The following is a 26,050-nucleotide window of genomic DNA, read 5'->3' on the forward strand; positions in this document are numbered from 1 at the left end:
TTTTAACTTTAACAAAATCCATATGTTTCCTTCGATCATTTAGACATAAAATTTCACGGATTACTAACAAAATAATATTCAACATTATATCATACCAAACTTGATTCTACACAATGATTCAAAGTGTGTAGTAATAATTCAATGTTAGAATGAGACGATGTCATGCATCGTTACTTTCAACTTTGTCGAGTCTACTTATTTTGTCTATTTAATATACAGGGTGGGCCAAACGTCAGTACCCATACGTTGGCCTTTATAGCTCAGTCACTGAGTGCCCAATTTAAATACTTCATTCTGGTATGACTTAGTACCACCACTGGTTCGAGGAATTTGTCAACTCGAAAAATATTCGCGTTCATTTTTTTCAAATGGAGGTTCATTTTCACATTTATTTGATAGTTTGGATAGTCTGATCAAGCTAAATGTTATTGAATTGTGTTTGGCCATTCGAATTACGTTTGTCCTGAAAAAATTAGAACTGTAGCTTCTCAGATGACCGAGATATGAAGCATAACGAGTTTATTCATTACGTGTGATCAGGTGATTGGTTTACCTAATCACGTGATAAGGTGACCCCGTTAACTACCCCGTTAAACATTATGGGAATTGTTAAGGGTGCCCAATTAAGGTGTCGTGTCACGGTGTCACATAATCACCCAGTCAATTTTGTTAACGAGATACAGAAAATGCTTGATAACTTCATCATTTCTAATCCGTTTTGCCTCATGTTTTCAGATCATATGCAACATTTGATAATCTACCGTCTCTGAAAAAATTAGGCGTTCAGCATGTTCAGAGAAAACAATATAGGTGTTTTAATGTTGAATGGGCGTGGTCTAAAATATTCGAATTTTCCAATTTTGACGACGGAATCCTCGAACCAGTAAGTACAGTATGCCATCTGCAAAGCAACAGCTCTCAAATATAAAACACGGCGGAGCTATTAGGGCCAACGTATGGGTACTGACTTTTGGCCCACCCTGTATTTATATTTATATATTTATATCTCGTTTGCTAAAAGATTGGCTGCTGGAAGTTTGACCGCTATTTGCCAAACTGCTTCTGCGATATCGTTCAAATGAAATGTTGTAGCTTTTGTTGGAATACTCGGAGGACCTTCTTTGGGATACCATCGTATTGGATCGCTGTCTAAGCAGTATACCTGGGTCTGTCCAAATGTCAATCAGCCACTGTCGGTAGTTCGGCATTCGCAGGAAATACAAGCATGGGTTGAGAGCAGTGTTCAGTAGGCTTAAAAAGAAATGAGAGAGCAAATGAGCGTACCATCCAAGAAAAACATGATTTTTAAAATCATCCACCGTCGAAATTGACGTAAACTGAGCCAAAAGGTAATTCAGTTGAAGAAGAAAGACCGGTAGGTTGCATATGAGAAACACACACGAGAAGAGTGCTATGGTGATTGTAGCCCTCCTTCTTCCCTTTTCTCTTTTGGATACAGTCCGCCAGGGTCCTACCAATGATACCGTACAGACAATAGAGCTCACAACAACAATCAAACAGGGAACGATGAATTCAACTTGGAGAAGTACGGAGTAGACGGCTACCTTTGCCGATATCGAAGTCGGGTAGATCTCGCAGAATGACTCATTTGGTCGATACTTTGTCTTGAGCCAACCTGCGGAAAAGTAGACGACGTCTATGATTAATACCAGCCCGGCATAACCTATAATTGTGAATAATACCGTGCTGGTTCTTATGTTTCGGAAGGGACTGTACGTTACAATGGCTCTCGTTAATCCCACTGCCATAACCATGATCATAGACATTCTTCTGAAGTAACTATACACCAACGCCCAAGGTACACAAATTGCAGTCTGATCAAAAATCCTAGGAGATCTTGAATGGAGGAGCGAATCAATAACTGGAGTAGACAATAAAGCGTCGCCGAAGTCAATAGCACTAATGATAGCGTACAAGTACAACGGAAGCGATATCTTGACTTTCCTCCTGAAGTACAGAAAAGCCAACAAATTACCCGCAATCGCAACAACCATGCAGGTTATCGCTAAAACGCCAATAACGACATCTACAGTTGGATTAAATGTATTTCCTCGGTCATCCAAAAGAGCCGTTGTAAAATCAATAATTGGTTTGATGGTTTCGTTTGGAACCTCCAGTATTATCAATTGTCCGTCCTCGTCCGGAGGTGAAGTAGGACTCAGAATACTCAGATTCAATTTGGATAAATGTTCTGAAAACATCAAATTAACCAGTTTGTACCGAAAATAACAAGTTTTGACTCCTCAATGTGAAATAGTGTACAACATAAACGGTCGTCAAACAAAATGCTCCTTTATCAATCTATTCGAGGTTCAAATCAATTTCAAGATTTTAAGGTGCTAATTGAGGAGCAGTAACCAGCAATTAATGACGAAAGAAAATCACCAGAGGGCATGATGTTGTTGATGACTGTGGCATTATATGGACTCCTTCATAAAATATTCATTTGCTAAAACTTTATTGTTGTATATTGTTATCTAGAAGAGCTAGACATTACCACTTCAATTTAAATGTTTGTCATAATTATTGTAAGATATGGAAATTGCTTGAATTATTTGAACAAATGGTTAACCCTTAGACCTACATATAATTTGGAGAGCTAGAGAGCAATTCTATTAGTTTCCAGCTCGCCTCCTAACATATTTATTGCAGAGAACACGAGTTACTGATAACTCCCTGGCAATGATACTGACATTAGCAAAGGTTAATCCTTTCATCACCACAGTACCTACTAATGAAAACTGCACTCAAGCAAATGAGGTGGTTATCCAAGCTCAATATACGATCTTCTCTTTTTGACCAAGAACAAACGATAGCATATAAAATGAGCAAGATATGAAACAATTTGTAAAAATACGTCATGAAGCTGCCACACCCTACTCGAATGAACTTCAGGTCTGAAAATGTTTCTGGGACTCCGGATGTCATACCTTATACCTTTACCGTAATCTTGTATATAATAAATGCCGTTCTCAAACCGTTTGTGAGTTATCATTACTGATCACTTGGGTGCCTTTTTTAGGACACCCTGCTATCTGTATATTGTATACATAATCAATTACCTAGTGCAGTTTAAGTCCTTGAGAATGTAACATCTTTGTTCAGCCACGAGGAGTAACTCGACAGATGTAACTGCACCATTCAGTCCTTGAGCCTGCACAAAAATGTGTCAGATAATATTCTAAAATTAAGTTTGGAGATATCACAATTAGTGATCAAATTTCTAGCACAAATTCTTGTTTCCTCAGCTTGGTATATTGAATGAAGGTTTTAAGATCGAATTACCTGGGCTGAGTTTGTACCAAGTTTATTTATCACTTCTTTCAGCTCTTCTTTGTGTGAACTGGAAGATTATTAGGTACGATTACTAAACTAATTGCACTGATTCCCTGAAAGTTGCTGTAAATCATGGCTCAGGCAGATAATTAGAGTTAGAGAGAACACCTCGTAAAATGAGGACCTAATTAAAACCGAGTATTTTACTACTGTGAGGTGCTGATTCAAGTATTGACTTAAATTAACTACCTGAGGTAGTTTGACGACCGTTAGCGCAATAGTCACACGAAATATATTTTGGGCATAAATTTGAATTTATAGTTTAGGACAACATCTTTCCTTGTGTTTGGAATAAGTCAATCCTTACATTGCATTAACACAACACAGTATGAGGCTGAGATCTCACTAATTATTTGTAAAACAAAAAGTGGCATAACTTATGTTCTGATAAATATTTTTGCTTCTAAATTTCACAGAATGTTAATAACAAGTATCTAAACCTTTGTGGCAAGTTTTGTGTGATTGCGAGCTTCACTGAGCTTATTTGACCAATTTAGCCCCTGAGCGAGCTAGCTTGAATTTCTCACCCAGGACTGTTTACATTGGTTAATAGAAACCACCAAAAAAAATCCTGGGTCACAAAATTAAAAAACCAGTGATTTATTCACGTTTTACCAATTCTATTCACATGGATCCATCGCACATTCCATTCTCTCTATATTTTAACTGATAAGGACTATCACAGATGATCCTTCCTGCTTGTTTATATCGTTCTTCTTACATGGAATGTGCGATGTATCATGGTGAATAGAATTGGTAAAACATAAATAAATCGGTGGTTTTTTTATTTTTTTACCCAGGATTTTTTTTGGTGGTTTCTATTAAGGGGACATACACCAAAAGCTTTTATGCCCTGGCCCTGCTGTTAACGTCATATTAAGAAAGTATACATAAAAACAATAAGATTTGATACATTAAAAATTATTTTTGAGGACCCGCACTTTCGAAAAAATTAATATTTTCTTTTTCGAAAATTTTGGAAATTTTGAGAAGTCTGTCACTGTAATACCGATATTTCGGTCATTTTAAAAGTCTTTTAGCTGATTTTGTTACTGAAGATGACTTACAATCCGTACAAAAAATCCCTGAAAGGATTATATAATTGAACAATAAATGACGAAGTTACAGACCAAACAAGGTCGAAAAATAAAAATTGAAATTTTTGTAAAAATCAAAGTTGTATATTTTACCATTCACCCAGGTCATAAGATATCGCTTCAAAAGTTCTTGTGAGTGTAGCTGATGATCATATACAACTTTGTGGAACAGGATTTATCTCAATTTTGAGTTTTAAGGTATGAAATGTGGCCTCAAACGACTTAGTAAAATTCATCGTAAAAAGGGCCAAACATGGCAGATTTAAGGATTAAAATGCCTATAACTCACAAAGTATCAGTTTTTTTGAAATAATTTTTACAGAATCGTAATCAGCTTGAAAAGACGAATCTTTTAGTACCAAATAGGTGATTTTAAAAGACAAATTGTCTTAAATAATTTTCTAGCTCGAACACAAGGGTCCCCCCTTGTATAAATTTTGTACAAATTGTACACATTTTTTTACAAATTTTGTGTCTTTAACTATTATAAATTTGGTACTAAAAGATTCGTCTTACCAAGCTGATTACGATCCTGTAAAAATTATTTCAAAAAAACTGATACTTTTTGAGTTATAGGCATTTTAAGCCTTAAATCTGCCATGTTTGGCCCTTTTTACGATGAATTTTACTAAGTCGTTTGAGGCCACATTTCATACCTTTAAACTCAAAATTGAGAGAAATCCTGTTCCACAAAGTTGGATATGATCATCAGCTACACTCACAAGAACTTTTGAAGCGATATCTTATGACCTGGGTGAATGGTAAAATATACAACTTTGATTTTTACAAAAATTTCAATTTTGCTTCTTTCGACCTTGTTTGGCCTGTAACTTCGTCATCTATATTTTAATTATAAAATCCTTTAAAGGGCTTCTTGTACGGATTGTAAATAATGTTCAGTTAAAATATCAGTCAATAAACGTTTAAAATGACCAAAATATCGGTATTACAGTGACAGACTTCTCAAAATTTCCAAAAATTTCGAAAAAGAAAATATTTATTTTTTCGAAAGTGCGGTTCCTCAAAAATAATTTTTAATGTATCAAATCTTATTTTTTTTATGTATACTTTCTTAATATGACGTTAACAGCAGGGCCAGGGTATAGAAGCTTTTGGTGTATGTCCCCTTAACCAATGTAAACAGTTCTGGGTGAGAAATTAAAGCTAGCACACTCAGGAGCTAACTTTGTCAGACAAGCTCAGACTCACACAAAACTTAGCACGAAGTTGTGTCTAATTATGATTGACATTCTCTAAAAATTTGAATCAAAAATATTAATCAGAACGTAAGTTATGGCGCTTTTCCATTCTGAAATAAAATAATTAGTGAGATCTCAGCGAGCTGTTACAATTTTAAGAGATAAGGATGGGTAGACTTTTGAGGCCCACCCTGTATAACAACAAAGTCGGTGCGATTATAAACTAATTACACTGGTTATAACATCAGAGGCGTGGAGTTATACGTGAATCTAACTGCATGTATAATACGATTACACCAGTTATTGCACTCGGCTGCGCCTCGTGAAATAACTGCAGTAATCGAACTCGGCTTCGCCTCGTGCGATTATTGTATCAATTTCCACTCGGCTGCGCCTCGTGCAATTAATAGTGTAATCGCATTATACGCAGTTAGATTAGCGTATATTATATAACTGCAAGATTATAATTCTAACGATAAAATAGCCAATAGACAAGTTTATGAATAATTTAGCATTAATCTACATAGATTAAGTCAAGTTAGTTTAACTTTTTAGATGCAAATAGTCAACTCTACTCACTTTTCTTTGGGATATCTAGTAAAAGAATATTTTAGCAGGTCGTGATTCCTATCAATTACAGTGATTTCATCTTTGAGGAAGGTGTTTATATTGAAGCTAAATTCCATTATCTTAGGACAGTAGAACCCTTTTGAAGCAGTAATGCTTTCATTCCGTCACCTTGTTACATCACCACCTAGTAAATTCATAAACTTAATCTGAACTATATAGTTTCCATTATTCAAAGATGCACATTTCCTGCCAAGGGCATGTTTTTGGTCCCTAGGTTTAGGTTAGAACACTAGAATATTCAATGATACATATCCAAACATATCATTATTTATTGTTACTAAATAATCTGAAAATGTACTCTGTCATAATGTCATAGACATAATGTAATAAAATTCCAAATGGAATAATTGCCTCTTGTTTGAAGGTGTGCAATGTACTTAAATTATGTAATGCAAAGAAGGTATGCATATAGTGGAAATGCTATTGTTATTGATGACCAACAATCATGATATTTGTATTAGAAAAAATGTGAACTGAAAAAAATGTTAACTCCTGAAACTTATAACTCTTCTAAATGTAGCAAAGACAAGCTTCTTTTAAGCATAGCCTGGGCTTGCGAGACAGCTTGTTACAATTGATGTTGTTCATGACATGTAAAACCGATTAAGAAAAGTCTTGAACTTTTGACAAAAACTAAAAACCTTGATTAAATTCTAGTGTCACCTATTCTAAGGAATGAGCTAAGAATTGTGTTGGATCTATACAACATATAACACATATGAGTGAAATCTCCTCGTTTGAGTCAGTCGAATAATTGGGAAATCGTGATTGAGGGTTAATGAATCCGTATATTTAGCATAAATATTAGATATATGGAATTAATATAAATACCTCTGTAATTAAAATGTATAAAGATCAGTGAACAGCCCAAACTATAAAATTTTAAGCATTAAATTTCGTTAGTATATGATGTACAAATAGCTACAATAAAAAGCACATGTAATGAAAAAGGTCGGAGAATGGAAAAGGCCAGAGAATAATTAACAATGCTTCAGACTTGTTATTGGGTGCATCTTACATTTGATTGCGATTGTAAATGGACCACTTTTATCAGCACACTCGCTAAATGGTGTCTTGGGTCAACCTTAAATGATAATTCAAAGTTGTTAACAGTTAAGTATAAACTAAAACTTTTGATAAACAAAGCTAAGAAAACTTGACCCAAACAATGCAAGCAGTAAATATTATTTATTTGACTGTCTTGGAATAGATGAGAAAAGAGGTCCACCCGCTTTAACTATTGTAAAAAAATGTTCAGGTATACTAGATCAGATATTTTATGACAGCCAATATAAATTCACTTTTAAATCTTAATAGAAGCTGTACTACCAAACTGTAACATTTATTAATTTTTTAGGACAGATACACGCTATTAAAAGTATACTTCATAATTGGATATTGATGCATCGCTATAATCTCTTGTCACACGTTGTATGACCCGCCGCGCACGAAGTGCGCGGCTCCCCCTGTATCGTCAGAACGATAAAGTTTCACCTAGTGAAACGACCGTGGGTGTCACAACGTGATACAAATAATTTCGTGGTCACGAGAAGCATTATTTGAATTTGTGCGGCGTTACTGGGCCGCGCTCAGCCTGTCATTCCGCCTAATCTCTATTGTCTATGTTTATGAACATAATAGCCTGAGGTCCCCAGGTCACCCCGGCGAACGCCGCGGGCTTCATATTGCTGCGCGTGTTAAAACAAATTTTCGGCATAAATTTGTCAGGAGATCGACTGTAATTCCGTTTACGAACCTTTTAAAGATATTTGACAGTGCCGATTCTATCCCTTAAAGGATTTTCAATAGTGCCGAGGAAAAATAAAACATCAAATTCATTCATCTGAATATTAGTAAAGGTTATAATGATTATATCAAATCAAGATTTCAAACGCGTACAATCATTAACTCTAATCAAGTATTGTCAACTGTGATTAAAGATCATAGCAAAGTATGCTATCCTATATGTAAGCTACAATGAGGAAGAAACAGCATTATACAACAGTATTACAATAATAAATATATGGATAATACCAAAATGTAACTATTACTGCTAATAAATACAGTTTAAAGATAAACTTATCAAATTTAAAATTGACACGAAACTAATACGCGGTTTATATTAGAATGCAACACAAACACTAAACACATCAAATAGAAACAAAAAAAGATATCTCGCACTGTCAGTCATTACATATTACAATTATATAAATAACACCGAAGAACTCATATATCAACAGCTCGAGTAGCGCACACTACTATTCCAATCTGAGTGTCTGACAGTGGCAGGGGAAGCGTCCAAGGTTCGATGCCGCGACCGTGATCTTTTAAACATTTTGTGAAAGTCGTCTTTGTTTAAGAAGGTCCACTTCCAGTAGCCCATTTTCTCCCCACATAACATTTCTTCATCCTCAGTGCTCAGCAAGACCTGTTTTATTTTCCATTACAGTAATTCCATGTTCCAATGAAATCTAACTCTTCAATTTTAATATCAGCGGTCGGATCCTGAAATATGGAAGTGAAACTCAGTAAATTTTTACAGTCAAGTAATACTATAACTTCTATTCGTAAAATTTTACAAGATTTGTTTCCAGTTTCGGACAAATTCACAATATTACTACATAACAACTTAGTAATGTAAGCAGTAAGGGCCCTCTCCAAATTTTAATCTGTAGAAGTGCACGTGCAAATATCGCGCGGCTTCAATGCAAAAATACGTGTGTGCTCTTGGCGCGCGCTAAAACTCTGCGCTGAAAATATTGGTTTGGTACCGAGAGTTTTAAAATTCCCGCCAATTTCAAACTCCAGAAAAAGAATCCGAAATTTTGGGACAGCCTAAAACATATTCTGATTAATGCTTTTCGACTTTATTTGTCCGTAAACTGACAACTACAGCAAATCTATCTTCTCTACGATCGTAGAGAAGATAGATTTGCTGTAGTTCGTACGAACTGGGCCCGAGTTACTTGTTTTAAAATACAGCAAATCCATCTTCTCTACGAACTGGGCCCGAGTTACTTGTTTTAAAATACAGCAAATCCATCTTCTCTACGAACTGGGCCCGAGTTACTTGTTTTAAAATACAGCAAATCCATCTTCTCTACGAACTGGGCCCGAGTTACTTGTTTTAAAATACAGCAAATCCATCTTCTCTACGAACTGGGCCCGAGTTACTTGTTTTAAAATACAGCAAATCCATCTTCTCTACGAACTGGGCCCGAGTTACTTGTTTTAAAATACAGCAAATCCATCTTCTCTACGAACTGGGCCCGAGTTACTTGTTTTAAAATACAGCAAATCCATCTTCTCTACGAACTGGGCCCGAGTTACTTGTTTTAAAATACAGCAAATCCATCTTCTCTACGAACTGGGCCCGAGTTACTTGTTTTAAAATACAGCAAATCCATCTTCTCTACGAACTGGGCCCGAGTTACTTGTTTTAAAATACAGCAAATCCATCTTCTCTACGAACTGGGCCCGAGTTACTTGTTTTAAAATACAGCAAATCCATCTTCTCTACGAACTGGGCCCGAGTTACTTGTTTTAAAATACAGCAAATCCATCTTCTCTACGAACTGGGCCCGAGTTACTTGTTTTAAAATACAGCAAATCCATCTTCTCTACGAACTGGGCCCGAGTTACTTGTTTTAAAATACAGCAAATCCATCTTCTCTACGAACTGGGCCCGAGTTACTTGTTTTAAAATACAGCAAATCCATCTTCTCTACGAACTGGGCCCGAGTTACTTGTTTTAAAATACAGCAAATCCATCTTCTCTACGAACTGGGCCCGAGTTACTTGTTTTAAAATACAGCAAATCCATCTTCTCTACGAACTGGGCCCGAGTTACTTGTTTTAAAATACAGCAAATCCATCTTCTCTACGAACTGGGCCCGAGTTACTTGTTTTAAAATACAGCAAATCCATCTTCTCTACGAACTGGGCCCGAGTTACTTGTTTTAAAATACAGCAAATCCATCTTCTCTACGAACTGGGCCCGAGTTACTTGTTTTAAAATACAGCAAATCCATCTTCTCTACGAACTGGGCCCGAGTTACTTGTTTTAAAATACAGCAAATCCATCTTCTCTACGAACTGGGCCCGAGTTACTTGTTTTAAAATACAGCAAATCCATCTTCTCTACGAACTGGGCCCGAGTTACTTGTTTTAAAATACAGCAAATCCATCTTCTCTACGAACTGGGCCCGAGTTACTTGTTTTAAAATACAGCAAATCCATCTTCTCTACGAACTGGGCCCGAGTTACTTGTTTTAAAATACAGCAAATCCATCTTCTCTACGAACTGGGCCCGAGTTACTTGTTTTAAAATACAGCAAATCCATCTTCTCTACGAACTGGGCCCGAGTTACTTGTTTTAAAATACAGCAAATCCATCTTCTCTACGAATTGGGCCCGAGTTACTTGTTTTAAAATACAGCAAATCCATCTTCTCTACGAACTGGGCCCGAGTTACTTGTTTTAAAATACAGCAAATCCATCTTCTCTACGAACTGGGCCCGAGTTACTTGTTTTAAAATACAGCAAATCCATCTTCTCTACGAACTGGGCCCGAGTTACTTGTTTTAAAATACAGCAAATCCATCTTCTCTACGAACTGGGCCCGAGTTACTTGTTTTAAAATACAGCAAATCCATCTTCTCTACGAACTGGGCCCGAGTTACTTGTTTTAAAATACAGCAAATCCATCTTCTCTACGAACTGGGCCCGAGTTACTTGTTTTAAAATACAGCAAATCCATCTTCTCTACGAATTGGGCCCGAGTTACTTGTTTTAAAATACAGCAAATCCATCTTCTCTACGAACTGGGCCCGAGTTACTTGTTTTAAAATACAGCAAATCCATCTTCTCTACGAACTGGGCCCGAGTTACTTGTTTTAAAATACAGCAAATCCATCTTCTCTACGAACTGGGCCCGAGTTACTTGTTTTAAAATACAGCAAATCCATCTTCTCTACGAACTGGGCCCGAGTTACTTGTTTTAAAATACAGCAAATCCATCTTCTCTACGAACTGGGCCCGAGTTACTTGTTTTAAAATACAGCAAATCCATCTTCTCTACGAACTGGGCCCGAGTTACTTGTTTTAAAATACAGCAAACCCATCTTCTCTACGAACTGGGCCCGAGTTACTTGTTTTAAAATACAGCAAATCCATCTTCTCTACGAACTGGGCCCGAGTTACTTGTTTTAAAATACAGCAAATCCATCTTCTCTACGAATTGGGCCCGAGTTACTTGTTTTAAAATACAGCAAATCCATCTTCTCTACGAACTGGGCCCGAGTTACTTGTTTTAAAATACAGCAAATCCATCTTCTCTACGAACTGGGCCCGAGTTACTTGTTTTAAAATACAGCAAATCCATCTTCTCTACGAACTGGGCCCGAGTTACTTGTTTTAAAATACAGCAAATCCATCTTCTCTACGAACTGGGCCCGAGTGACTTGTTTTAAAATACAGCAAATCCATCTTCTCTACGAACTGGGCCCGAGTTACTTGTTTTAAAATACAGCAAATCCATCTTCTCTACGAACTGGGCCCGAGTTACTTGTTTTAAAATACAGCAAATCCATCTTCTCTACGAACTGGGCCAGAGTTACTTGTTTTAAAATACAGCAAATCCATCTTCTCTACGAACTGGGCCCGAGTTACTTGTTTTAAAATACGACAAAGTTAACTGCTGAATGTTCCCGGTCAAAAATTAATTATAGTTTATATTAAAATATTGTCTATTGTCTATGTTTTACTATAATGCTGGGAGCCTTGTTGTAAATAATAGGGTACATACCATTCCTTGAAAGTCGTTATTTCGGAGTGAGCAATCATTTTGTTGACTAGCGAATCTAAATTGAAATAGTCGAATATCACTCAATTTCAGTTGCAGGTCGACATCCTTAAAATTAGAGAGCAAATAATTTTATTTTGTACTCTACTTCAGTCAATATAAATAGAAATTACAGCAATTTGAAGTAACAGCATATCAAGCTATATCATACATAATTATGAAAGCCTCGCAGAGATCTCGATTAAATCTGTAAACGTACATTTAACGGTAAGATATATAGATAGCGCGCAATATAAGCGCACGCATAAAACCAATATGGCTGCCACACAAAGCTACAAACTGGAACAAGAAATGAAAATTGTGAATTCAACCAGCTTGGATACTATTATCCAACGCGACATTGGTTTGGGTGCATTATCGACACGTTTTAAATGCGCGGAAAATTTTTGTGCGCGGCACTAGCATTTTAAATTTTCAAAATTCAAATCATAGCCAGAGTTATGGTTATTTTTCAAGACAAATTTTGAGGCAAATTTTACGTGTAAATTATTCATTTTTCATTCATGATCACTCATAATTTGAACAATTTACCTTGGATTGAATTGAACTCTTCAGTATTCGATGATTAAAACAATTGTTTTAAGAACAGAGTAGTTTTAAAGCTAAACATTCGCAATTTGTCTTAACAGGAGTCTTGGGAGAATTATAAAAATAAAATTTAAACGTTTTAGCGGCGCATGAAGCCCGCGGCGTTCGCTGGGGTGCAGGTAAGTGCGGCGCAGCCCGGTAGTGAATCGCTCAACAAATTTGAATGAGCAATTTATATGTATCACGTTGCGACCCCCACGGTCGTTTCACTAGGTGAAACTTTACTGGGCCGCGCTCAGCCTGTCATTCCGCCAAATCTTTATTCGTATATGTTAATGAACATAATAGCCTGGGGTCCTCAGGTAATATAAGGTGAAACTTTATCGTTACAGGGGGAGCCGCGCACTGCGTGCGCGGCGGGTCATACAACGTATGACAACAATTTAGTAAGTATTTTTATTTTGCATAATTAAAATCACGTTGACAGTTATGTTTTGGTAGTTGTAGGTTTATAACCTACCAAGACGCGCGCCGAGTTGGAATCAAATCAAGAATAATGATATAAACGTCATGGCCATTTTTAAAAACAGTCGCCCAAATTGTATTACTTTGTCATACGTTGTATGACCCGCCGCGCACGAAGTGCGCGGCTCCCCCTGTATCGTCAGGACGATAGTGAAACGACCGTGGGGGTCGCAACGTGATACAAGTATTACTCGGTTTATTATTGAAGCAATAAATTACACAAAAGCTTGCTATCAAACGGAAAGAAAACAGCAGTCATGTGATTGATGAATTAAACTATTTTTGATCTTGACATCGATCCACGTAATGTAAAGCAAGAACGAAGCAATTTCAGCCAAAGGTGCGCTGCATACAAACGTCAAAATGTTTTGCATGAGTTTAACATCATTTTTCGATACAAATAGTGCATGACTCGCTTCAATTTAATAAATAACAATAAATCCTTAAACATTAAAGTTACATAATTGAAACAGTTATGGGCCCTTGTAGCTTGTTGCGGAAAGAATAAGTGTTTACAGACTGTACTGTCGAGTCCCGTCGATGAAAATATGACACATGCTCATCACAATGCTGGCAAGCATTACCGTCGCCCTTATATTCACAATACTATTTACCCCCTATACTATTATATCCCCTAGTCTAGTATAGTAAAGTATCGCTTAACTTTTTCAAGTTAATAAGGATTGACTGTCTCTGGAAGTCCCTGTCTCCTCATCATAAGAATTGTTCTTTTGCTAGTGTTTATGGTTACTTATTGGAGAACTTCGCCGCTTCAACGCGCCGCGCAAACTATCATTCTTACTTCGCTAGATCGTTGCTTTGTTAATTCGCAGAGCAACGATCTGGAAGGTTGACATCGTCAATCAAGGTTACTTAACGTCTAAAAAGTTCATTTAATGGTCAGAACGTACTAAGTTTAAGCATAAAATACATTTTTGCAACAATCTTCCCTGTTAGTGTTGTGTTTAATTATGTAAATGGTAAATAATCCTTTCATATTGCAGCTAAGCTTCGGAGGACAACGAGGGTTAATACTTAATAAAGCTGTTAGTCGGCCAATTTACAACTATTTTTGCCAGGTCCCTTCAAGTTTAAAATGCTTTATAATTATTTGCTTGACTCCAAACTCTGATAGATTGTTTACATGATAGGCTTTATGCCAGGACACTTTAACAATAATGAGCATGTGTCATATTTTCATCGACGGGACAGTGGTCTGTGGACACTTATTCCTCCCACAACAAGCCACAAGGGCCCACAACTGTTTCAATTATGTAACTTTATGGATTGTATTTTACTTAACCTCATGCAGAACATTTTGACGTTTGTATGCAGCGCACCGTTGGCTGAAATTGCTTCATTTTTGCTTTACATTACGCGGATCGATGTCAAGATAGTTTAATTCATCGATCACATGACTGCTGTTTTCTTTCCGTTTGATAGCGCACGTTTTTGTGTAATTTATTGCTTTAATAATAAACCGAGTAATACAATTTGGGCGACTGTTTTTAGAAATGGCCAGGACATTTATATCATTATTCTTTTTTTTTTATACATACATTAAGAATATTCAAACAATATACACATATTATAGCAATGGCCAATTGGCTGACTATAAGGTCATGGCCTGAACAAACAATTTTTAAAAATAGTCAAGTGATGCTAAAGCAGAGCACAAATGTGTAATAAGTTAATAGATTAAAAAACTGATTCATGTGATGCATTACGCAGAGCACAGATAAAAATACTGATTCAATGATTAAAATTATAGTGTCAATAAATTACTGTGTCATAAAAAAAGGAACGATGTACACGTGATCTGAGATACCAATATCTCAATATCAAAAGGATAGTGTCTAGAAACATTCATAGTCCATGGTGGCAGGTATCAAGTTAAACGAAGTTACACTGACTGGCAATGTATACGATTGCCGTCTCCCTCTCTCACCCCTGACCGCTATCAGGGTGCTCCTGAGGATTGAGAATCTAATCCTGGTGCGCATGTAACACATAATAGCCGCATAGTCTTCTCTCTTCTGGGATAGTTTTTCAGCGAGTCTCTTGTGGTATCTTGTGGCTAGTGGACCCCATCCGCCATTTGTTGAGTATATAAGTGGGGTAAAGGTGCCTTTTTCCACCTGGATGATTCTGTTGTTGTACTTTTTCATTTTCCTCATTTCATGAGCTTTATAGATCTGTTCCATATCTTTTTTGTCATATGTGGGTGAGTTGGGGTGGGTAACACAGACATCAAAGAATGTTCGTTCAAATGTGCTCCAGAGACCTCGTGAGGATACATCAGGTGCAGCTCTATCAGCATTGGTACCAACAATTTCTTCATTATCAAGGGGTATCAATGCTGGCTCAGTCACTACATCTCTGCATACTTCACGCTGCAGCTCTGCATTTAGATCGCGGATGTTGTTGTGTCTCATAGAAACATAGCCACCTTTCTTGCATATAAGTGTGTGATTCACATTATTTCTCTCTCCACAAGCACAGTGAAATGGGGTGTTAGGGATCTCTTAACCATAACGCAAGTACAGAGCATCACGGAACTCAATCTTGTTCAGGGAGTAGCCAAATCTCTTCAATGGAAGTGCAGTAAGCCAACATCCTGAACCTTTCTCTTTGATGAACTGGAGAGATCTCTTTAGGTTGGGATCTCTTACACTTTCCTCTATTGATTTGCTAACCGTAAATAAGTGTTTCTCCTTGATTGCCTTGAGACTTTTTATAGTGTCATTTTGAATTGACATGTTGTAATGTTCAAGGGTGTTTTGCTGGTTGATAATCAGGTCTGTGAGGTCTTTTGTGATGGTGACTGAGGCTGTGAATTCTCTATTGCAGTTTTCAACTGGGTTGGAGATACCTAGGCCACCATGTCTGACTGGCAATGCAAATATGGAGCGGTCCAAGTCTGATACGTTCTTACCCAAGATTGCTGGAATAAAATCTGTTCTGATGCAATCCTCCAATGGTTGAAACAAGTGACTTATACCCGGGATGGTCCTCTGAATGAACGTCCACCGGTGACAAATTCCCTTAGTATATGCAGTCAATGCAGCTTGGGGCTCCTCAACAGCAATTGATGACAACAGCTTGATGTCCTGACACCATTTATGGACTTTATCTGAGACATATTTGTTCTTAAAAGCTTCGCTGCCAATTGCTGCACCCAAATGGCGTTCTCCTTCAGACTCAATTTTAATACCAGTGCCTGAGAATACTTTCTGCGCAAGATCTAGGTCCTCGCTATTCTTCACAATCAGGACGGTCTTACTGGCTTTTGGGTAATATCCATACTTTGGTCCTTGCTCCAACAGCGTATCCCACCATATCTTAATACCTTCAATCTTTCCACCAGCACTACTGTCGTCTGCATACCAAGACTGTTTGCAAACACTGGGCTTGGAGGCTGTGGCTAGGTCATCTACTAGAGGCTTGATCCCTAACGCATAGAATGCCATTGCTGCTACATCTCCCTGAGTTGAACCTTCCTCAGACTTTAGTTGGTAGTGGTCCTCGGTAGTATTAATGATTTATATCATTATTCTTGATTTGATTCGATTCGTTTTGATGGAGTCAGTAGCAGAAAGGAGAACTAGGGGCTATGGTGACATGATCATTGTACGGAAATAGCAGTACGTTAAAGTACATTCTAAGACAAAAGAATATGTATGACCACTGACCAGATAGACGAAGCTATCACTTTATTACTCATGAATATTAGTTACATCGAGTGAAACAAATTTTTTTTGAAACAAATTTAAAATTTTATCCTTTATTTTACAATCATAATATAATAATATTTATAAGCCCCCGTTTTGAAAGTTTTAAATTTTAATACATTCACATTTCTATTTAAAATTCAATTTTATGTACAAGTCAATAACTGGCCGCCAAAGCCGCGCATTCTTGAAAACAGGATTAACTTGATTATAGTTATACGACTATGTAAATTTAAAACTATCCGTGGTTTTTTCTTTAAAATAAATAAGTTATAATTTTACCTAAGTCCAAAGCCAGCTTTGAAAAATTTACTATTAAATCTAATCATAATATATCGTCAACTTTAAATATTTACAATGCAACAATTCATTAATCTGTAAACACGCGTACTCCAGCCCCTAAACGCATAAATTGTTATGCGGCGCGGCTCAAGCCGCGCACGCACGTATCGACAACCCTCAATTTATCTTGTACACATGTACTGCAGGGGGGGCACAACTCAGTACCCATACGTTGGCCTTAATAGCTCAGTCACTGAGTGCCCAATTGAGATAATTCTTTCTGGTATGACTTACTACCACCACTGGTTCGAGGAATTTGTCAAATCGAAAAATATTTGTGTTCATTTTTTTCAAATGAAGGTTCATTTTCGCATTTATTTGATAGTTTGGATAGTCGGTCCGAGCAAAATTTTATTGAATGGTGTTTGGCCATTTAAATTACGTTTGTCCTGAAAAAATGAGAGTTCTAGCTTCTCAGATGACCGAGATGTGAAGCATAACGAGTTTGCTCATTACGTGTGATCAGGTGATTAGGTTGAGGCTAGATCCGCATTATGGGAATCGTGCAGAGAGCCCAATTATGGTGTCGTAATTGGGTAATCATTGAGTACCAAATCAATTTTGCTAACGAGATAAACAAATTGCTTGATAACTTCGTCATTTTAAATCCGTTTCGCACCATCTTTTCAGATTATATTCCAGATGAAATGACCAACAACTCTCAAATATAAAACACGGCGGGGTAATGGGTATATAAGATCCAACGTATGGGTACTGACTTTTGGCCCCCCCCCCCCCCTGAACATACCTCAAATTAAATGGAACTATAACCCTTAAAGTATCCTGTAGATCAATAGTATGAATGCCGTAGACCACAGCTTGTATGCGGGAGAAAATTCTGTCACATCATGATTACTCCTTCAGAATTTTGCTTTGATTATTTACTAATGGCATGATTTTAAAAGATATTTATCAATGATAATCAATTTCTTTCAGATATGGCAGGCGATGATACGGAAATAGATATCATTGATGTGGACAGTTGTAGCGATCTTGATGACAAAGATGTTAGACAAAATGCAAGTCCTCCAAATGGTCTAGATTTGACGAAAGAAAATTCTGAACAAATTTCTGATAGCTTAGTTTCTGCTCGAACTGATGGTATTCGTGGCAAAAGATATCTAGATTATAACCTTCAACCAAGTTCTGGAGCAGAGAGTGGAGAATTGACTGATTCTGATGTAGATGTAGATATTGTTGATGTTGATGTTGTTGATGTTTGTATTGTTGGTATAACAGAGAACAAGGAAAACGAGAAATCCAACAAAATTAAGAATATCGTAAATGAGGGTAATCCTTGTGATGACAACGAAGTAAAGAAAAGTGTAGTAGTAAAAGCAGAAGTTATGGATGAAGGTTACCCATGTATTGAAGAAAATCGATTTAGCTCAGCTAGCTCACAGAAACACTCAAACTTTGCTTTCCAGAGACCTGCAGAAATCGTAGTTAGAGCTGAAGAAGATTTAAAGGGCATAATAAGTCTTATGAAGACTGAGCCAATTGATCATAAAACATATGATGGTGCCAGCAAACTCTTATCAGACCATAGACAAGTTAAGCCAGTTATTGATGACAGCTCCGATGATGACAATTTTGTAATATCAGATTCTGACAGTGGGGCTGATTCAGACTACAATATTCCCATGTCAGTTACAAGTGAAGTGAGAAAAATGGAAGGCATGAACATCAAAGACCGTTATTTTATGGAAACTTATCCTGAGGTTGAGATCATTGATCTTACATTAACAGAGTCTGAGCAAATTAATCCTCTCGGTAAAGTGCACAAGATAGTTGAGGATTTTGTTGTAGTAAACAGTTGTAATTGTGATAAAATATTAGATCTCGACAGCATGATTTTTGATGAGGGCAGAAAGTGTGTCGGCTATGTTTTCGAGGTTTTAGGACCAGTGAAGGAGCCATATTACTCTATTAGGTTTAACACAAATTCGGACATTGCAAACCTTGGCCTTCACAATGATCAAGAACTTTTCTACTCTCCAAATGAGCGTTATAGTCGTTATGTGATGGTTGAGTTGCTGAGGGAACTTGAGCATAGTAGCAGATACAAAAGAAATTCTGACGGTGATAGCAAGAACAGTGATTGTTCAAGCTCTGAGTCTGAAAGTGAAGAAACTCCTGAGAACCCATCAAGACCAAAAGTGGGAACAAAAAGAAAGCCAAAGAAACAGTTGCAGAATCGCACAACACCCAATTACAGTGTTAATTACCAATCTGTTAACAAGCAACCAAAGCATCACTACAACAGTTTCACTGACCAGTGGAAACCGTCAACCACTCCACACCATGTTTACAATAAACCTAATCCTACTCCACCGCAAGCTGCTGAAAGAACTTTCATAAACCCAAGGCAAAGTGCGCCAAATTCTAGCCAGTCATTTACAGCAGACAAAAAGAACGGTTCTGATGCAATGAGCTATGACTCTTTATACAATACAGTTAAAACTAATCAAAACAGAAATACTCCTAATCAGACCCAAGTTAATTCTTTTAAATCATCAATCATGGCTAGTTTTCTTGATCCATTTTCATTAGAAAAAACTGACGATTAAACTTTTTAAAGGAGGGAGATTTGTTTTTATTTTTAGATTTCTTTTAAATTATAATTCTCTAACTTATTCCACAATATTTTAACCTTATATGAACTAAAACTTGAGTAGTTACTGATGTAATAGATATTGATAAGTGCCTTATAATCCCGCCGAATTTAATTCCTGCTGAAATTAGATTCATGACCACTGACCAGTATGAAGTATCATTTTAATACGACTTTGAACTATGTTACTTTTTATTTGTGACCAACAATCAGTAAATTTGTCAATTATTGTTACAGTCCCGATATATAGTTCACTAATAAGTCTCCTATAATCTTATACAAACTATAAAGTACTCACCATTCTTATAAAATAGGACCCAAGGTTTCCTAAAACAACAAATTATGGCTGCGGTGAGTGTTCCCTTTACTTTTTAATTTCTTGGTAATTCACGATTTACTGCTAAATAAATCGAGAGGCGAGCTCAGTGTACTTTATTTATCTAAAGTTGCTTTGAAGTCTAAGAATATGAAATACTTTGTAACCGGATCTGAGTAGGTATCATTATAATGATTTATCACCAGAACAAGAGTCCTATCAAGATATGCATCACCGGTGGAGCTGGTCAAATAGCCTACTCCCTTCTTCTTGAAGTTGCTTCCGGCAAAGTGTTCGGTGCAGACCAGGTGCTTATAAATTACATCTCAAATTTATTCAGATTTTACTTTAAAGTTTACTTTTAACCTAATTTTGCATTTAAACAATTGTTGACATATCGTTTAAGCAAATTGTTCATTATTTACCTCTTTCAGCCTGTTATTCTACATCTGCTGGACATCCCACATTGCATGGAGAAACTTAACGGAGTAGTGATGGAGTTGGAGGATCTGGCTCTTTCTCTTGTCAGAGGTTCGTCAGAGCACATTACTATACTTTCCCGTTCTATTAACATTGCTCTCGTGAAACACTGGTCGAATGCAAAAGTTAAGAATTGCACATGGCTTTGCAGTGCTTAATTTTTAACTATTTGATATACAAGTGTATTGTATAATATGCAATGATCACTATTATCTGAACAGGTGTTGTGGCTACTGACGACCCGATGGTAGCGTTTGCCGATGTGGATGTTGCTCTCCTCCTGGGTGCTTTCCCTCGACTGAAGGGGATGGAGCGCAAAGACCTCCTTGCCAAGAATAATGACATCTTCCGTGTCACCGGCAAAGCTATTGATAGTGTTGGAAAGAAATCTATAAAAGTGGTCGTTGTAGGTCAGTAGATACATTATAGGGCTGAAACAGTATATTATTATTTGCCATTTACTTATTTAGAAGCGTAGCTTTTATTTGATATTGTAGTCACGGTAGCTAGTTTACAGTACGGTTATAATATTACAAACCATCAGTTCTGATTGTTTTTGGTGACGTTGAAATGTGACTGTAAATAATCAAAACAATCCCAAACTTGTAGGTAACCCTTGTAACACCAATGCGCTGACTTGTATGAAGAACGCACCTTCTATTCCTAAAGAGAACTTCACCTGTCTGACTAGACTTGATCAGAATAGAGCCAAATCTCAGGTACTCTCTTTACCCCATAATATCATCTGCCGCTTGATACAAATTCCAATCGTTCTTATCATAAAACTTCATATAAATATAAGACATGTTGCTCAGTATACTATAAACAAGTTATGATATTAGTTTTAATATCTATTATTTCAGTTGGCACACAAACTTGGTGTTTCCGTTTCTCAAATCATGAATGTTATCATCTGGGGTAACCACTCTGGAACTCAGTTCCCTGATGCCCGCCATGCTTCCGTTGTCTTGAACGGCGTGATCCAACCTCTAACTGGCGCGCTCAGTGACGATGCTTGGATCAAATCTGATTTCATCACGGTAAGCGAATTTTACTAAACTAGTTTATTTAATTTCATGAAGAATTGTCACGACTCATGGCTTTTTCCAACCCAACAATGGATCGTCTCCCACTTTAGCTTATTTCACTGTTTCAGAGACGGTCACATAAATAATTATTAACATTTATTAATTATAAACATACTAATAATTGTAAACATATTTTATATTTGTTAACATTTATAACTGTTTTGTAGACGGTCCAGTCGCGTGGTGCCGCTGTTATCAAGGCTAGGGGCCTCAGCTCGGCTATGTCTGCAGCTAAAGCTATCGGTTTGTTATACTTTTAACGTTCATTTTATAATCTAATATAGTTGTCGGGTGTATGTTTGTTGTAGTGATACCCCACACCACACTACAAGCTAGCTCTTAAAGGATGAGGGGATCTTGTGAAAGTTTTTTTCTCGTGCAAATCCTTCTATTATATTAATCGTATAAACGACTATTTAATCGTATAAGGACACGTTCATTTGAGTTTTAGGATATTGGTAAACAAAAATAATAGCGGTTTTTGACGATAGTGGCTTAATTTTGACATTTATTAACTTAGCACGTTCAGAACTCATACTCCCATATGCACCGCTCAGAAAGAAAATCTATTGTTATTAGGCACTATAATGTTTCAAATGTCACATTTTGTGTGACTTAGTTAACTGCAGTTGTCTAATTATCATTCCTTGGTCTGAAATATAGTAAATTAGGTCAATCTAACAATTATGATACAACATTGGTTAATGGGCACGGATCGAACGGTTACAAGGCAATATTTGGGTAACTTTGTCACACTCATGATGCCATACCTCTATTCTACTGTGAGGTGTCCTAAAAACCCTTTCAACTCATTATTTGATGGTTGCTCTACCAATCATAGCCCTAAAATATGTTCTTTTGACTAGTTAGCTAATACAGGCACTTGGTTATTGGGAAATGAGGTTAATTCTGTCACGATATATGAAATTTTAAATTTTGGGCGAATTATTTATATCTGATTTTGGTTTGAAAGGTGGGAAAATTTTATATGATGACAATGTAGTTGATGCAAGTTAAGATCAGTTGATGTTTACATTGTCACAAAAAATTATACGAAATCGTTAATAGATTAAAAACAATGATTATAGAATGAAATAGTCTCTTATAATAACTCTTATAATAACTGATGTGACAAAGTAAACATGTCTTGCCCCTATTTGGAAGATCTATATTCTATACCTTTATTAGAATATTGTCCAGAATATCAGAGCTTAAGTTTAACAATTTTAGGTTAAATTTGTCAAAGTCACTAAAAATGTGACAAAATTAACTTTTCATGCCCCAACAATTTCAAGATAGTGTGTAAAATTTAGCATAGGCTGCTTTATTACCTATATAAATCAATCCAGACTACAAAAAAATATATGTTAATGTGATGATGATTACCTAACTCTTATAGTAACTGATGTGACAAAGTAAACATGTCTTGCCCCTATTTTAAAGATCTATAACTCTATTAGAATTCAACATTCTTTCAGAAACGATAGGAAGAATATTGTCCAGAACATAAGAGCTCAATTTAAAAAATTTAGATTAATTTGTCAAAGACATTAAAAATGTGACAAAATTAACTTTCCCTGCCCCAACAGTATCAAGATAGTGTGTTAAAATTGGCATAGGATGCTTTATTACAGGTATATTAAAGTATTAATCGATCCAAACTACGAAAAATATCTTTTAATCTGATGACGATTACCTAACTCTTATAATAACTGATGTGACAAAGTAAACATGTCTTGCCCCTATTTTGAAGAACTATACCTCTATTAGAATACTATGTAACTTTATCATCAACAAAATTTCGATAAACTAGTTATTTTGCCAGCAAGGAGCTAACAGAGTTATAATAATTTTTTGTGACGAAATTACCCTATTTTTGACCATGTAGCGGTAGTTTAATTGTGACACTGTTAACATATTACCACCTGATAATGATTTATGTGACTGGTGCATGGTACTATCAGTGTTGTTTGATCCATAGTACGTAATATTATAAGGGGTTTAAGCTGGTATATCATTATTTGTTCAATTTCACAAATGTTCAGATATCATCAAGATTATGTGACAAAGTAAACTTGGTTGTGCCTTCTGTGTTTTAATTCCTTACGACTATATGATATAATAACAATTCCCAACACTTCCAGGCTATCAAATAAACTTACACTACTCAGCATTGCTTATCAGGGTGCCCTAAACATTCATCACATATTTTCTTTAATGTGTGACAGAGTAAACCTGAATGCACCATCTAACGAAAAAAGTCGTCAAATATGTAGGTAATGGTCATATGTACCCATCCAATCAACTAGACACTAAAAAATTTGGTCAAAAACGGCAGCAAGGGGTCCATATTTACTCCGTCACATGTTTTTAGTGTGACAATGTAACCATTTCCGTGCCGGCCGTATTTAAGCGATATCTTATCACCTGATTAAGATATCGTTATGTGACAAAGTTAGCATAGAGGATGAGACGATTATCCTAACCATCAAGGGTTTAAGTAATTTCATAGTGTGACAAAGTCAACTACACTTTGCCTTCTAATAGGGTCACTTATATTTACCAATATCCTCAAACTCAAATGAACGTGTCCATAAACGACTATTTAATAATTCTATTATATTCTATTATATTTTATTCTATTCTATTCTATTATATTCTATTCTATTCTGCCTATTCTATTCAATTCTATTCTATTCTACCCTATTCTATTCTATTCTATTCTATTTTATTCTATTATATTCTATTTTATTCTATTTTATTCTATTTTATTCTACCCTATTCTATTCTATTCTACCCTATTATATTTTATTCTATTTTATTCTATTCTACCCTATTCTATCATATTCTATTCTACCCTATTCTATTCTATTTTATTCTATTTTATTCTATTTTATTCTATTTTATTCTATTTTATTCTATTTTATTCTATTTTATTCTATTTTATTCTATTTTATTTTATTCTACCCTATTCTATTTTATTATATTTTATTCTATTTTATTCTATTCTATTTTATTCTATTTTATTCTATTTTATTCTATTTTATTCTATTCTATTCTACCCTATTCTATTCAATTCTATTCTATTCTATTCTATTCTATTCTATTCTATTCTATTTTATTATACTCCATTCTATTATATTCTATTTTATTCTATTTATTCTATTCTATTCTATTCTATTCTATTCTATTCTATTCTATTTTATTATATTCCATTCTATTATATTCTATTTTATTCTATTTATTCTATTCTATTCTATTCTATTCTATTCTATTCTATTCTATTCTATTCTATTCTATTCTATTTTATTCTATTAAATTCTATTCTAATTCCAGGCGATCACACACGGGACTGGTGGTTTGGAACAAAAGAAGGAGAGTTCACCAGTATGGGTGTGATTTCTGATGGAAGTTACAACATTCCTGCTGGAATTATCTACTCCTTCCCGGTAAATAGATTGTTATATTATGTTAATTGGTTTTATTATGTATTGTGTAATTGGAGTCGGGAAGCTTTTACAAGATTTGGCGTTTAGCTCGTAGTGATAGTTTACCAAAACACTTAGGCTTGTCGAGCCTGCAAATGAGCAATTTATTTTAAGTATTGTAACACTTACATTTAAGTTAAGCAAATATAGTCATTCTAGAAAGGGCAAGATATTCCGTTGAGAATTTTAAAACCGTCTGGTTAAATCCAGACCAGCCAGATCATCTTACACTCGGAACTTTCTGGAATAATCTAAATCTTTCCCAGGTCACAATACAGGCTGGTGGAAAATGGAACATTGTCCAGGGTCTGAAACAGGACGACTTCGCTACTGAGAAAATGGTGGCTACTTACAACGAGCTACAAGAAGAGGCCACCGAAGCCGCCAAGCTCGCCGCTGAAGCCGCCAACTAAATTAGCGTTTGTAAATTTAGCCTTCAATATTGATATTTTATGGTTTTTGTAGGCATTAAATATTGCACATTTTCATGTAGATTTTAGAAGACCATATTTATAATTAGTTTGTGTACTACTCACCTTCTCATTTGATTATTAAAGAATTCACGAAAGGTTTGAATTTGAGCTCATTTAAAGAGTAAACAGTCAGATTTTTACGAAGATTAATTTATTGCAACTGTGTGTTCTAATGTTCTCATTCTCACATTACATTGTTTAGAATATATAGGTATGTTTTTCTGAATAGAAAAAAATAACTGAGATCTGAAAATGTAACTTAAATCTAAAAAACTAGACTATTCAAAATTTTGAAATGATGATTTATTAAGACAGCAAT

General features: G+C 35.8%; 3 protein-coding genes across 4 annotated transcripts in view; 2 read left to right on the forward strand and 1 right to left on the reverse strand.

Moving 5' to 3' along the window:
• The window catches only part of LOC134818510 (glutamine-rich protein 2-like), a 103,482-nt gene that overhangs the window by 47,552 nt on the left and 29,880 nt on the right, over positions 1-26,050 (reverse strand). The window lies entirely within an intron of this gene.
• LOC134818391 (H/ACA ribonucleoprotein complex non-core subunit NAF1-like) lies at positions 18,202-20,058 on the forward strand. The gene has a single exon (XM_063827917.1). The coding sequence runs from the start codon at positions 18,211-18,213 to the stop codon at positions 19,840-19,842; it is 1,632 nt and encodes a 543-aa protein (XP_063683987.1). The 5' UTR covers positions 18,202-18,210; the 3' UTR covers positions 19,843-20,058.
• LOC134817949 (malate dehydrogenase, cytoplasmic-like) lies at positions 20,205-25,939 on the forward strand. The gene is made up of 9 exons (XM_063827330.1): positions 20,205-20,237; positions 20,409-20,510; positions 20,637-20,733; positions 20,904-21,092; positions 21,292-21,401; positions 21,546-21,722; positions 21,938-22,013; positions 25,107-25,219; positions 25,525-25,939. Exons 1-9 carry the CDS (start codon positions 20,229-20,231, stop codon positions 25,669-25,671), a joined length of 1,020 nt encoding a protein of 339 aa, XP_063683400.1. The 5' UTR covers positions 20,205-20,228; the 3' UTR covers positions 25,672-25,939.

Source organism: Bolinopsis microptera, chromosome 7 (genome assembly GCF_026151205.1).
Source record: "Bolinopsis microptera isolate Bmic1 chromosome 7, MBARI_Bmic_1.0, whole genome shotgun sequence".
In the NCBI taxonomy this organism is placed as follows: Eukaryota; Metazoa; Ctenophora; class Tentaculata; order Lobata; family Bolinopsidae; genus Bolinopsis; species Bolinopsis microptera.